Source organism: Cibotium barometz, chromosome 8 (genome assembly GCF_041138505.1).
Source record: "Cibotium barometz isolate CiBa-2024 chromosome 8, ASM4113850v1, whole genome shotgun sequence".
In the NCBI taxonomy this organism is placed as follows: Eukaryota; Viridiplantae; Streptophyta; class Polypodiopsida; order Cyatheales; family Cibotiaceae; genus Cibotium; species Cibotium barometz.
The window spans coordinates 41,455,038-41,468,995 of NC_141053.1; the positions used below are offsets into that span (position 1 = coordinate 41,455,038).

General features: G+C 40.8%; 1 protein-coding gene across 1 annotated transcript; it reads right to left on the reverse strand.

Annotated features, from left to right (window-relative positions):
* Nucleotides 1–11,148: 11,148 nt before the first annotated feature.
* LOC147636278 (uncharacterized) lies at nucleotides 11,149–12,128 on the reverse strand. The gene is made up of 2 exons (XM_086801132.1): nucleotides 12,011–12,128; nucleotides 11,149–11,883 (listed from the first exon to the last, which is right to left on the reverse strand). Exons 1-2 carry the CDS (start codon nucleotides 12,062–12,064, stop codon nucleotides 11,350–11,352), a joined length of 588 nt encoding a protein of 195 aa, XP_086657258.1. The 5' UTR covers nucleotides 12,065–12,128; the 3' UTR covers nucleotides 11,149–11,349.
* Between the last annotated feature and the right edge of the window lie 1,830 nt (nucleotides 12,129–13,958).

The following is a 13,958-nucleotide window of genomic DNA, read 5'->3' on the forward strand; positions in this document are numbered from 1 at the left end:
ATCCAAGAACCCAAGTAGAGGATGAGTACGCCAAATCAATGATCAAAATTCCATTGAGTAAATTAGGTCAATACTTTGAAGGTGATCAATCTAATGCAACCCTACCTGTTCACACAACCAAGGGTATCACAATAATGGGAGTCGTAGATGGTGGTGCTGCAGGAATCAATATAATCACCAAAAAATGCTAGGAAAAAATGGCCAAACCCAAGCTTTAAGTCTCAAACATTAAGGTTAAAATGGCTAATGGTACTATTACCAAAGCAATTGGAATGTTACGCAACCTTAAGAGATTAACGTGTTGAAACATTGGTGTGGTTGAGGCATACATTCATTGAAATGGACTTTTCCAAAGTAACCCGATTCTTATAAAATGATTTTAGAAAGACCATTTATGCATGAAGCTAAAATGGACCACGATTGGTCTAAAAACCATATCTACCTACAATTTGATGACTCAATCCTTAGAGTAGACCTTGTGAATGGCCACTCACGTACATCCAATGGGTAGTGGTGGACTATTCGACTAGAGATCTGATACTACAATCCATTCAACCCCTTTGCATATCAACCCCTTTGCAATACTACTACGAGGAGGCCAATGTAGGGGAGGACCCACCCTCCAAGGATGCTAAGAAACAAGCTATTGAGCTTGAAGATGATTTAAATTGGATATATATGATGGCTACAATGAATAGATGGGAAACTAGAGGATCTACATGGGTTACACTTGAGGGTGAGGAGAAGATCCCTAAGGTTGTGCCACTATGAATGATTCGAGCTCTACCTTCTTATGCCGAGGGGATTGGTTATAGTAAACTTGAGTCCACATGGGATGACTCAAGTATGAGCAGTAATGGTGGTGAGGAGTCTGAAAAAGAGACTCGAAGTAACCCCAACTCCTCAGTTACTACGAGTAAAATAGAGATGACAACATCAAGAGAAACAATGGAAAGTGAAACGGACACTACAGGGAGTAGCTCTGAATCTGATATGGATTTTCAATTTGAAGAAAGGAATGAAGTTCTTCAAAACACCAAGGAGCATCTCTAAAAATGGCAAAGACATAAACGCTATGTAGCCAATCATCATAGAATGCTGCAAGAGAGGACAACTACCACACCTAGTGGCTCTAGTAAGTCTACATGCGTGCAGTAGACTTACATCAAAATTTTATAGAAGATTGGGGAGAGGAGTTACAAAATTTTAAGTATTGTGTAAGCCACCCCCAGTTGATATAGTTAAGGTGAAAGTCTCTGATGAACCAAAGTCAAGTCGCTCATCAACCACTAGGAGGAAATAAATTGTAAACTTGCACAGAAGGAACGAGCTAATGAAGGACAGGAATATAAGCCTAATTTGCGCCCCCATCACCTAAGCATTATAAGTCAGCAAAATGGCACTACATTTCTCAACAAGATACTTAGGCTATAATCAGATTTCCATTGCACTTGAGGACCAAGCTAAAATAGCATTTGTTACAAAGGGTGGGGTGTATTCTTATCGCGTTATGCCGTTTGGCCTAACCAATGCACTAGCCACATTCCTCCAAAGACTGATGAACACTACTTTTAAGGACTCTTTAAGAGATTTTTTTAAAGCTTTCTTAGATGATTTATGCATTCATTCATCTTGGAAAGAAAATCTGGCCTACTTAAGAAAGATCTTTGAAAGGTGTAGGCTTTATCACATATCATTGAACCCTTTCAAATGCCAATTTTGGGCTAACCATGGAGTGATTTTGGTACATATAGTATTCAAAAATGGTATTTATATAGGAAAAAAACAAAGTCATTTTGTACTGATCGCCGCCGCCCACAAACTACAAGGGAGTTTAAAGATTTATGGGTCATGTTGGCTACTATCGATAGTTCATATTATTCTATGCTAAGATAGCTAGACCTTTGTACAAGCTACTCATTGCATTTGTGTGGATCAAGGAGTGTCAAGTAGCCTATGATCTATTAAAGCAAGCCTTGGCTAGTGTTCCAATCTTGCAAGTGCCAAATTGGGATGTCATCTTCCATGTGCATATTAATGCATCAAACATTGTCATCATTGGGGGATGCACCCTAGCCCACAGCCAGGTGATTATAAAGTAGATTACTCTATTAGTCTCACAAGCCCTCAATTGAATGAGGCTAAAACTAATTATACCACCCCACAGAGCGTGAGGGGTTAGAAATAGTTTATGCTGCTAAGAAATTTAGGCATTACCTTCTTGCTAATAAATTTATTTTTTATGTTGATCATCAAGCCCTCTTGTACCTTGTTAACAAACCATGCTCCACAAGGAGAATCACAAGGTGATTGTTGATTCTACTTGAATCAATAATCACAAGGTGATTATTGATTCTACTTGAATTCGATTTCACCATAGTTGTGAGGCCTAGCCAAAAACATGTCATGGCGGATCATCTATCATGCATACCTAATGGTGAAGTACCAATCGGAGTTGATGATGATCTACCTGATGTGTGCTACACTATTCAAGGTCAAAGTTATACTAGAGTGGAGTGAGACATAGATTCCCAACACTAAAAAAGTTAAGGCACGATCTAGCAAGGAAATTACTGAAAGAAGTGGAGCCTTACCAATTGATTGATGGAACCCTTTATAAAAGAGGTAAAGATGATATACTAAGATGCTACCCCAGAGAGGATGAATACATGTACATCTTTAAACAAGTGCATCAAGGGGTAGGCAGGTGGATATTTTGTAGCAGAAATCATAGGTAAGAAAATACTCCAACTGGGGTATTTGTGGCCGACACTCTTCAAGGATTCTGCACTCTTTGTCGTCAAAGGTTGTGATGAGTGCCAACGTTGTGCCAAACCGCAAAGGACATGATGCCCTTCCATATCGTTCGAGTAGACCAACCTTTTGAAAAATAGGATCTAGATTATGTTGGACCAATTAGTCTTGATGAGGAATACAAGCAAGATATATCATTGTCGCAATAGATTACGTCACTAAATGGGTTGAAGCAAGAGCTTTAAGGAAGGTAAATGCCTGTGCACCTACCAAATTTCTTAATGAGAACATTATAACACGCTTTGGATATCCATTTGAGATAGTGAGTGATCAAGGGAGTCATTTTATCAATGTTGTGATCAAATATCTCACTAGCACTCTCATGATCTCACATCGTAAGTCAACGGCCTATTACCCACCACAGGTTAAGCAAAGAGCACAAACAAGGTCTTAATATCTATACTTACTAAGACAATAGAAGCTCGACATAATGACTCGAAGCTCAAACTCACAGCAACTTTATGAGCCTATTACATTACATACAAGTTTGTGATTGGGTGCACACCCTTTCAAATGGTTTATGGACTTGAAGTAGTTATGTCTTGGGAGTTCACGGTACCCAGCTTCAGACTGGTTGTTACTAAAAAGCTTGGGGATAATGAGTTAGCTGAACATTTACTCACTTTGGAATAACTTTAGGAGGAGAGACAACTAGCAGTGCAAACTTTGCACATTGAGAAAAACAAAAGGAAAAAAGTGGTTTGACAAACATGTCAAAGATAAGGACCTTAATGTTGGAGATCTTGCACTTATGTATAGGGTCCAAAATGAAAAGAAAAAGCTTAAATATATGGGGAAAGGACCATTTATGGTATGTGAGATTATACCCCAAGGGACAATACGTGTGGAAACTCTAGATGGAGTTGAAACCATTGGCTTCTTAAATGGGACTAAATTCAAAAAATACTATGGTCCTCTCACTGAGGAAGCATTACATGTTGCCCATGATAAGCAAGCTACAAAAGAATGGTCTACTTAAAAGAAAATTCAAGCTCGAGAGGAAGCTCGACCTAGACAAATCAAACTTCGACGCAGCAACGACACGAAGAAAGCTTGAAAATTGCACAAGCTTATGTAGGAGAGGTTGTTGGAGAAATAGGAGATCACATTGCACCTCTCAAAATGAAAATTGAATTACCTAGCCCTTACGGTAAAGTGCTCTACAATGCATTTCTTGATACTAGAGCAAGTCATAATTTACTCTATTTTCATGTATGAAACCAATTGGGAAAGCCTCAGCTGCCGCCGTAACTTCTCCTTTGAGAGTAAAATGCATCAATAACAAGAGTACCAAAGTGCTAGGCATGAGCAATTTTTTGGTCATGCCGGGACAATGAAAAAACAAGTCATTCTTGGCCGATTATGGATGAAAGCTCCCCAATGCACTATATATTGGGCCACAGGGAGTGTCTCCACTAACTCTACACCCTTACACTCCACACCCATACAACTGCGCTAAAACAATTAGCACTGAAATACCATAAGGATGAAGCCTCACGTCAGCTCAACCCAAGGCTACTTCCTCCATACCAACCTCAACGCCATTACCAACCAGGTCTTCGACTTCCAACTCTACACCCACATCTTTTCCAAAGAGGGACCAATGCCCAACAAGGAAACAAGTGAAGAAGCCTCAGCCTACTACCTTCAATTTGGTTCCCAAGGCTACTCAACCTACTCCACGTCGACAAATGGTCCAAAAGCCTAGGAAAAGTCAGCACTCAATGAAAGCCAACCCTAAGGTTATGTCAAGGTGGGTTCCCACTCGTCTTCTTCAAGCTCAAGGCTTCTACAAAAGTAATAACTACATTGGGTTCCAAAGCAAACCCTGGTCATCCCAAGAGAAGTTAATGCGCAAGCCTCACCAGCACCTCGTAAATCCATCCGCCCAAAATCAAACAAGGGAAAGAAGGTCATGACTAAACCCTTACCATATCTCCCTTAAAAATCCTAGATTCCCAAGCACATTCAAACATTAGAATCTACCTTGGGAAGGGGGGAAACATAGGATGCTTCCACTTCAACAACTTGTACTTCACTAAGAGAGGCTTCACATGTAGCTTCTTCATCAAGCTTACCCTTATCTCCACAGGTTTTTTTACGATGAATCTACTATAGTGGAGATTCTTGATATACTGCATGAAATTCAACTACCCACATCTCCTCCAACAGAAGAACCCATAGGCCTGATTAGATTTTATGAGTCCTTTTCCACCATTACAACTAGATGTCAACATTGCTATGGTTCCAAAGTGTTCTTCATCGAACCTACATCATCCTCAAGGAAGATGGACAAATTGGCTTCAAAAGGCTTACATCACCCTTTCGAGAAGTCCATAGATGATGACAAGCAGGAAGGGGGGCGTACAACCACCTTCCATATTTGAACCCCCAAATAAAATTTTGCTCCTTGAGATAACTTATGTTCATGCAAAGAGGGAGCCTATTGGGAAAAAATAACTCCCACAAGTACAATAAATATTAAAACCATACTAAAACATACAACACATATCACATATTTTACAACAACAAAAAACCAAAAAAGATGAAGAGTTGCGCACACAACAATAGAAAGAGAATACATGAAAGCACAAAGCTTTCATAACTCCTTTGGCTAATGTACAAGCATTCCGCAATGGATTTCACTTGGCGTGACACCAACACACCAATTCTAGATTTGAATTGTCAAGAATGGTATTATCAGGGAATGTCTAGCAAACCACCTTTCCAAACACTCACACTACTTTTATGTACACTTCGGAGAGAATGGTATTATCAGGGAATGTCTAGCAAACCACCTTTCCAAACACTCACACTACTTTTATGTACACTTCGGAGAGAATCATTTATGGAGGTAATTTCATCAATTTATTTTTATTGTAATTCCATCTCACGACTCCATGCCATACATGTAAACAATGTATGCTTCTTGCCCGTCTCCCACCTTTGTTGGCAATGTAGAATGTATTTTTGACGTTATGGAACCACATTACTCCAATGAGTAACACCGCAAAGGCATGATGACCTAAGTGTTCTTTATTTTATCAATGAACTTAACCAAGTAAGAACACCCCAAGAGGAGGCAATGGAGCAATGGAGGCAAGAGCGTTACCTTGCACTCATCCCATCATTTCATGAAATTCTCTTACCCACACCATGTCTATTCTGGGTAGTAGTAGGCGAGTTTATAGATGATTTCTAAGGCATGAGATGCTTGACCAACTTACGTGGTAGTACCTATTCCCTTTCATAGCTAGGATGCATAGTGACCATTGTCTTCCCATCCAGCCCCCAAAAATTATGTTTTAAGAAACCCAACTGAGGGGGGGAAGATCAACCTAGTGACATCAAATTGTCCGATGATGCGCTTGCTAGATGAGTTTGATTTACAGGTTATTAAGGTGCAATTGTGCAGACCAGATCTAGATCTACAACTTGCATAGTGGACGTGCAACCTCGATCCACTTGCTTAGGTGTATTCTAACTCACTTTTAACTTTGAAACTGTTCTTGCACATCATTACTTGCATTCATAGAGCTAAAAAAGACCTTACTAGGTAAAATTTGCTTTCTAATTGCCACTTAGAGGAACTTTAAGGCTAATTATTTCTTAGACTTAGTAATGTCCCTACCTGTCCATGTGACTGACCTTAAAATATATCGATGGATTATGCCAAGTACTCCCACTCAGCTTTTAGTGACATTTAGCTCAGTTTTGCAGGTGAAAAAACAAACAAAAAAATTTAAGAAGAAAAAAATAAAACACAAAAAGACCAAGAAGATAACTATCGCCATATAGGATCCTAGTAAGCCTCTTGGTTACTAGTAATGGTACCTTGAGACCAATGCCTTGTTTCTTATGGGATAGGACCTTGTCACATGACCTTGTTTCTTATGGGATAGGACCTTGTCACATGAACAAACGAATAAAAGAGAGGCTAAGACATCGCCATGTTAGGATATTCCTAGCAGTCCTTAGATATTCTTGGTAAAGGTCTCTTGACCATTGCCTTGGTCTCCATGGGTTGGTGCCTTATCCCTTATATTATATTTACTAAACCCAAAAAAAAACACCTTCACACTTCGCGTTAAGTCCACTAAAGTTTGTGTATCTTGAGATTGAACCATAACCGTAGGCATATGACTAAGTATAGATAGGCTTATTACTAACGTCTAAATTAAATTGGCCTTACCTTTCCTCTTCGTAGCACAACTTGAAGTTTACCCAATCATAACAAAAAAATGCATGCATAACCATGTTTCATCTTATTGTTACAAGGAACTCTTTACTAGTTGATTTGTTTTTCACGCAGGTATCACAACACTTAGCCTTCAACTATCACAACCTTCCTATCGATGGCATCGACTCATCTTCACCAACATATTTCGAGGACAAAATCTACATCAAGAAGGGGGGCATGTTAATCCTCATTGGACACCTCTCCAACGTCGACATCATCCATTGGCAACCATCACTTCATTTGACCACCATTGGCATTAGAAATGCTAATATTGTATATTTTATGTGTGCGATCGTTGCTTGTCTACGAAAGGCATGCCATGGGATTAAATATTGAGAGTTCATGTTAGATTAAGTGTTTGCACAAGCCCAAGCAACCTTAGATAGCTAGGGACCTATATTTGAAGTATGGTCGGCCAAGGTGTGAATGCTTGGGGCCAAGATAGGGGTTAATTTGTAATTTTCACCATTCATTCTCTTATTGATCTATATAGAGTACTCTTTTTCTCCATTCTCTTGCTTCTTACTTCTTGCCTAATCTCTTACCTAATCCAATTAGAGTTGTTATATGCTCTTTGTGTATGTGTGAGCATATGTGTGAGAGAGACTAAGTGAGACAAGGGTCGAGTTTCCATTGGAGTGGAGCTCTCAGGTGAATCCCAACAACCAGCATTCAATGAGGTGAGTGACACACTCTCGTTTACATTTTATGCATTCATTAGCTTCTCAGTTAAGCTATTTGTTCTCCCGAGTGCGATTGGGCAAAGCCCCACGACATTTGGTCATTTCATATGCCTTTCTCGTGGTGTAAGGGCCCTCCATAGGTGTTTGAATGTTCCTCCACTCACATGTATGTTTTGATGTTCCATTCATGTCTGTGTTTAATTGGCACCGCGGCTAGCCTAGCCTTAAGTATGTAGTCTCGCCTGTTGCTCTATTGAGGACACGTTCTGTGAATGCTCACGTGGATCTCTTTGTGATGAGGTAGTCCTAGACATTGGCTCTTTACCCACCAATAGGATGAAGAGATGGTTGCTTTAGATGCTAATGTGACATGGGATTTGATGCCTTTGCCTAAGGAAAAGAAGGAAATGGGATGTAAGTGGGTCTACAAATTAAAGAATATTTTGTATGGTTCTGTATAGCACAGGTACAAGGCAAGATTGGATGTCAAGGGATATGCACAAACATATGGCATTGATTTTGAGGATACATTCAGCAGCTCAGTTACCTAGAATGGAAGCTATGAGAAATCATTTTTATGGATGTAAAGCTAAGGAATTGTATTAGATGGATGCAAAGAATGCATTTTTACATTGTAACTTACAAGAGGAAGTTTACATGGTGTAGCCACCGTGGTCTGAGGATCATGCACGCTCAAATTTTGTTACATAAAACTGGAAGCAGGCACCTAGAGCATGGTCAAACAAGATACAGGAGTATCTTGTCATAATTAGCTTTCAAATATCCAATGTTGATTTCTCACAGGGGGATTGTGCTAGTGGTCATCTATGTTGATGACTTGATTGTCACATGTGAATAGTAATGATGACATTCATGAGGTAAAGATGTTTCTTAAGAAGAAGTTTGAAATGAAAGATGTTGGTGAGCCATGATTCTTCCTAGGTATAGAGATGATTAGATCACATGATGGGATTTGGCTTTTGCAGAGGCATTATTCTTTGGACATGTTATTTAAGTATAGGGGATGATAGGGTATGTAAGCCAATATCTCTGCCATTGGAGAAGAACGGGAGATTATCTATAGATACAAGTGAACTTTTGGAGACCTCTACTATGTACAAGCGCATAGTAGGTAGTTTGATTTACATGACTATTACCAGGCTGAATTTTAGCTATTATACGATTGGATTAGGGAGAGTTTATGTAGGCCTTGAGAAAGCCGCATCTAGGAGGAGGATACTCAGGTACATAAAGTCCACATTACATTATGGATTTCTCTATGAGGCTAAGATACGCATACAATTATATGGCTACATAGATGCAAATTGGGTTGGTACCAATTTAGAAAAAAGATCTACTAGAGGTAGCTTTATGTTCTCTTCTAGGAGTTAGCTGGAGCAACAAGAAGCAGCCATTAACACAGTTACTTTGGCAACGTGTGAGGTAAATTGCTAAAAGCTACTTGTAGATATGGGTGAACCCATGACATGAGCAGCATACATTTGACCCGTAACCCAATGTATCATGGATAGGGTAGCTATAATTTTTGTGACAACATGAGTAGTAATCATCTCAGTAACTCTTTGTATCATGCTAGGACGAAGCACATTAAGGTTCATTATCATTTTGTGAGGGAAAAGATTCTAACAACAAGTGATGTGGATTTGATGTATGTCAGCAAATAGGATCAGGTGGATGACATCTTCACGAAGTCATTGGGTACACAGAAGCTTACTTAGAGTGCAACACACATGGAGTTGAGCTCAAGGGAGAGTGTTGAGATATTGAGCTCAATGCTAAGATGACACCTCCACACTTATGACACTACAATGGTTGGTGAGATTATAGTTATATACCACCATTGGTTTACAGGATGTATAACACAGACACTTTCATTTACTAGAGTTAAGGCATGGTTATAGTACCGACTCATATAATAGGGGTTCATGCTATAGACCTTACAAGTTTTTGTAATAGATTACTTTCCCTTATAGTATGTACTCTTATCTTGAATATGGTTGTAGAGAAGTAAAGAAGAAACAAAAAAATTCAGTGAGGTTCACACTATGGACCTTATATGTTTTAGTAGTAGAGTACTTTCCCTTATAGTATGCACTCTTATCTTGGATATGGTTATAGAGAAGTGATGAAGAAAGAAAAAAATTCACTCGTCCATCTCAATCTTGTGTGCTTGTCTACTCTTATATATGTGTGTGAAGATCTTTGCTTGTAAGGACTCAAGCTCGCCCTCCTCTCCTTTGCATTCTTCTCTCAAGCAGCCCAAAATTACAAAAATCAGGACGTCTCTTTTGTTGTACCATTAGGGACAATCATTCCACATCTTAAGGATGATGACCAAATTTGATGGAACTAAAGATACCATTCAGTACGTAGAGTAGTTTGATCAAGTTTGCGAGCCATGGTAAGTATTGAAAATCCCACCCAGATCTATTCATTCAAAATTCACCTTAAAGGCAAAGCATGCCAATGGATTAGGGCACTACACTCACTTGCAAAGGCTAGTTATGAGGGTCTTGAGACATAACTTTATTGTGGGATTCTCACTCAATGGAGCTAGATGGAGCCTCATTGCACAAATTTACAACCTCGAGAGACAATGCAAGACTAAGGAAACAACAAGCTACATGACTCTATAATTCTAAAGATTAAATCTTTGATGAGTGTTGCCCGCGAATCAATAGACCTAGTAGATGATCTCCAAGGTAAGGATGTACAAGTTGTCCACCTGAACTAAGAGATAGGGGACACATCATCCAAAGCCCCACGAGCTAGCACCAGCAAGAGTCCTAGAGACATGAGCATGGATAAGTTGGCCAAAAATTTACTCAATTGCGGTGATTAGGCCAGTAGTGGCAAGGCCACGGCGATTAGGCCAATAGTGGCAAGTCCACGGTAGTTAGGTTAATAGTGACAAGCCCATGGCGAGCCCCAACCAAATCCTCAAGTTGGACACCCACGCGGATTTCCACAAAGCGATGTTTTGATGTGCAATTTTTTGTTGAAACCATAGTAGCCAGGAGTTTCATAAAAAAGGTTTTTTTAAACGCGTTTCGAAACGTTTCATGGTGAAGCCCAAAAGTATGAAACGGCTCGGGTACCGGGGGGGGGGGGGGGGGGGGGACACATGTTACCTTGATCTCATAGGCTCAAATAAATTGCAAATTAGAACTTTGAAGACTGAAGTCTGAGACATGTGAAAACTTAACACTCTTTTCACACTCACGAGTCACATAGCACAACTTAATAATTTACGATTTACAACTTACAAGTAACCAAATGGCAAAAGGAGTCAGGACCAAAGAGTGGCAATCCATAAAATGAGAAATGTCACATGATACATCATAAATGTCACATGCCACATGGGCTATGGCTGAAGCAAATGAGAGTATGTCACATGTGACATGTGACTGCCACTAACACCATACATGAAAGAAACTCAAAAAAATCTAAAAATAACAACACTATCCAAGGCTCTAGCTAGTAGCCTCCAATGTCAAACATGACATAATACATCATACATGTCAATAAATCATAAATGAAAATGAGAATGAGTCATGACTAGGTACTAAGTAGATACTAGACTCTGAGAGCCTACTCATCCTCCTCTGCATCATCCAACTCAAGATCCTCATCCTCATCTGCAACATCAGATGCCTCAGAAGCTGTGGTCCAATCAGAAGAGTCATCTACAACCTCTGCTGTCGCTGTCTCACATGCAACACTCGTGCTACCACCATCATCTGTGCCACGTACAAAACTCCTGCTAGTGCTAGCACCATGTGTATCCCTGCCCACCCTGGCTCGAGAGCGGCTACGTGTTTGCCTGGTTCCCTGCATCGCCTCCTCATATAACATGGTGTAAATGTCCTCCTCATCATTTGGGATCTCTGGGATGTCTTTCACTTTCTCAATGTCGATTTTGTCGACATTCACCTGAATCGGCTCTATAGAAGTACCTCTCTGCTCAAGTAGACGGAGGTTGCAATGACAATAAACCAACTGCTCTAATTGTGGAGTGGTAAATTTGTTCCTTTTCTTTGTGTGGAAAAGGGCCCATGTACTCCAATTTCTCTCACAAGGACCTGAGCTGCAGTCCTGTGAAAGCACTCTCATAGCAAGCCTCCTCTGCCAAAATTCAAACCCGAAAAATCACACATGAGACATGATTCATTATCCATGACACAGGTGAAAGCACATGCATGAATCATGATATATCATGTGACATGAGCATAAAACTTTAATGAATACTCACCAACTGTGGGGCACTTATACCATATTTCTCCCACCAAGATACAGGCTGTAACATCCCTGAATGCAACTCAGCAGTCGGTGACCCAAAATGGTTTCCTGTCTTGTTGCGGAAGGCAAGCCGCTGCTGCTCCAAGGTAGCCAACTGATCCACATCTCCACCCATCCATGCTGTGACATACTCGGTCCAACCATCTTCCAACTCCTCGCAACATGCCTGATCTTCGTGTCTCCACAAAGGATGGAGAATGTGGGCCACTGCATGGATTGGTCTATGAAACCAATCCCAACGATCTTGCCAAATAGCACGGAGGCTGGCCTTCCTAGTTTTTTGAACATTACGAATCACGAATCACGATTTAGAGTTTATATTAAATAAAGTTTAGAGCTGAAATTTAAAGAGAAGTAAAATATAATACTTACTGGATGTCAGAAATACCAGTTGCCTTTATAAGGCACTCCCCGAGCTTGTCCATGTACCCATATAAGAGGCCCATGGTGCAACCCTCCATGTCGGTGATTCGTAATACGCTGAAGTTTGACTTTGAACACTTATTTTCAGCTTCCCAGTCATACCATTCCTTGGACACCACTAGTCGTAAGAGTCCCTTTCGTACTCTTACTACTCTATCAAGCACTATGAACATATATGCAAACCTAGTGGTGGCGGGTTTACACAGCTCCAACTCACCCTGTGCCCTATAGATAGAAAGGATCTTGGGCCGCTTTGTGACAAATTTGACAATGAAGCGAGCTATATTTAATACTTCCTGCAACCAACCTAGCTTGCCCATATCCTCCATCATAAGATCCAAACTATGACTGGCACATGGTGTCCAAACAATGCGTGGAAACTCATCCTCAAGCATGCGGCCCATACTGACACAATTTGAACCATTGTCAGTCACAACCTGCACAATATTTTTCGGCCCAACTTCCAAAACAGCCTCACGCAAATGGCACCAAATGAACTCTCTTGTAACCACTGTGCCTGGCTGGGATGCATCAATGGCACGCAAAAGAATCTTGGCTTTCAGCCGCATGAGTTTTCCCCCTCTTTGCCACTACCTTGGAGCTCTCTTCTTCCTCGACACCTGTACCTGTGTTAGAGTCTACAACCCCTTCTTGGATTTTCTTCCATTCTTGTAGACTGTCATACACAGCCTTTGGTACCCTGGGACAAGCACAAATGCCCTCACCCTTCAAGCTAGACAAATGGGCTTTGATGCGGGTTACACTCCCGCCGGTCACTAATAAGCAGAAATTGCACTTCCACTTTTCGGCCCCAGACCCACCGTATCTTCCAAGTGAGGTGACATGGGCCCATACAGCATCACGATTGCGACCCATCTCGATTCTGTAAAAAGTTCAAGAAAATTTCAGCCTTCAAAGTTCAAAGTTCAGGTTAATTTTCAGCCTTATAAATTTAATCATAATTCTGTAGTGTGTCTCTCTCTCTTTTTTTGGTCTCATAGGTCATTTTGGAAATTGGCCTCCTGAAGACATTAATATATCATTTCATTTCATTTCTCTAGAGTCTAGACTCTACACAGTGCACACATGTCACATTGTACACATACACATCTCTCTCTCTCTCTCTCTCTCTCTCTCTCTCTCTCTCTCTCTGTCTCTGAGTACACACACACGTCACACGTCCTCTTTACACACCTCTCTCTCTCTTTACACACCTCTCTCTCTCTCTCTCTCTCTCTCTCTCTCTCTACACACACACACACGACAGCAATGCAGCACGGCTGTGTGTGTGTGTAGAGAGAGAGAGAGAGAGAGAGAGAGAGAGAGAGACACACACGACAGCAATGCAGCACGGCTGTGTGTGTGTGTAGAGAGAGAGAGAGAGAGAGAGAGGCAAGTCAGTGGTCACTCACGCTAGAGTGCGCACTGCGCGGCTGGACGCGTGCGGCGTGACTTCGAAGAACCTGCAGGCTGCTCGC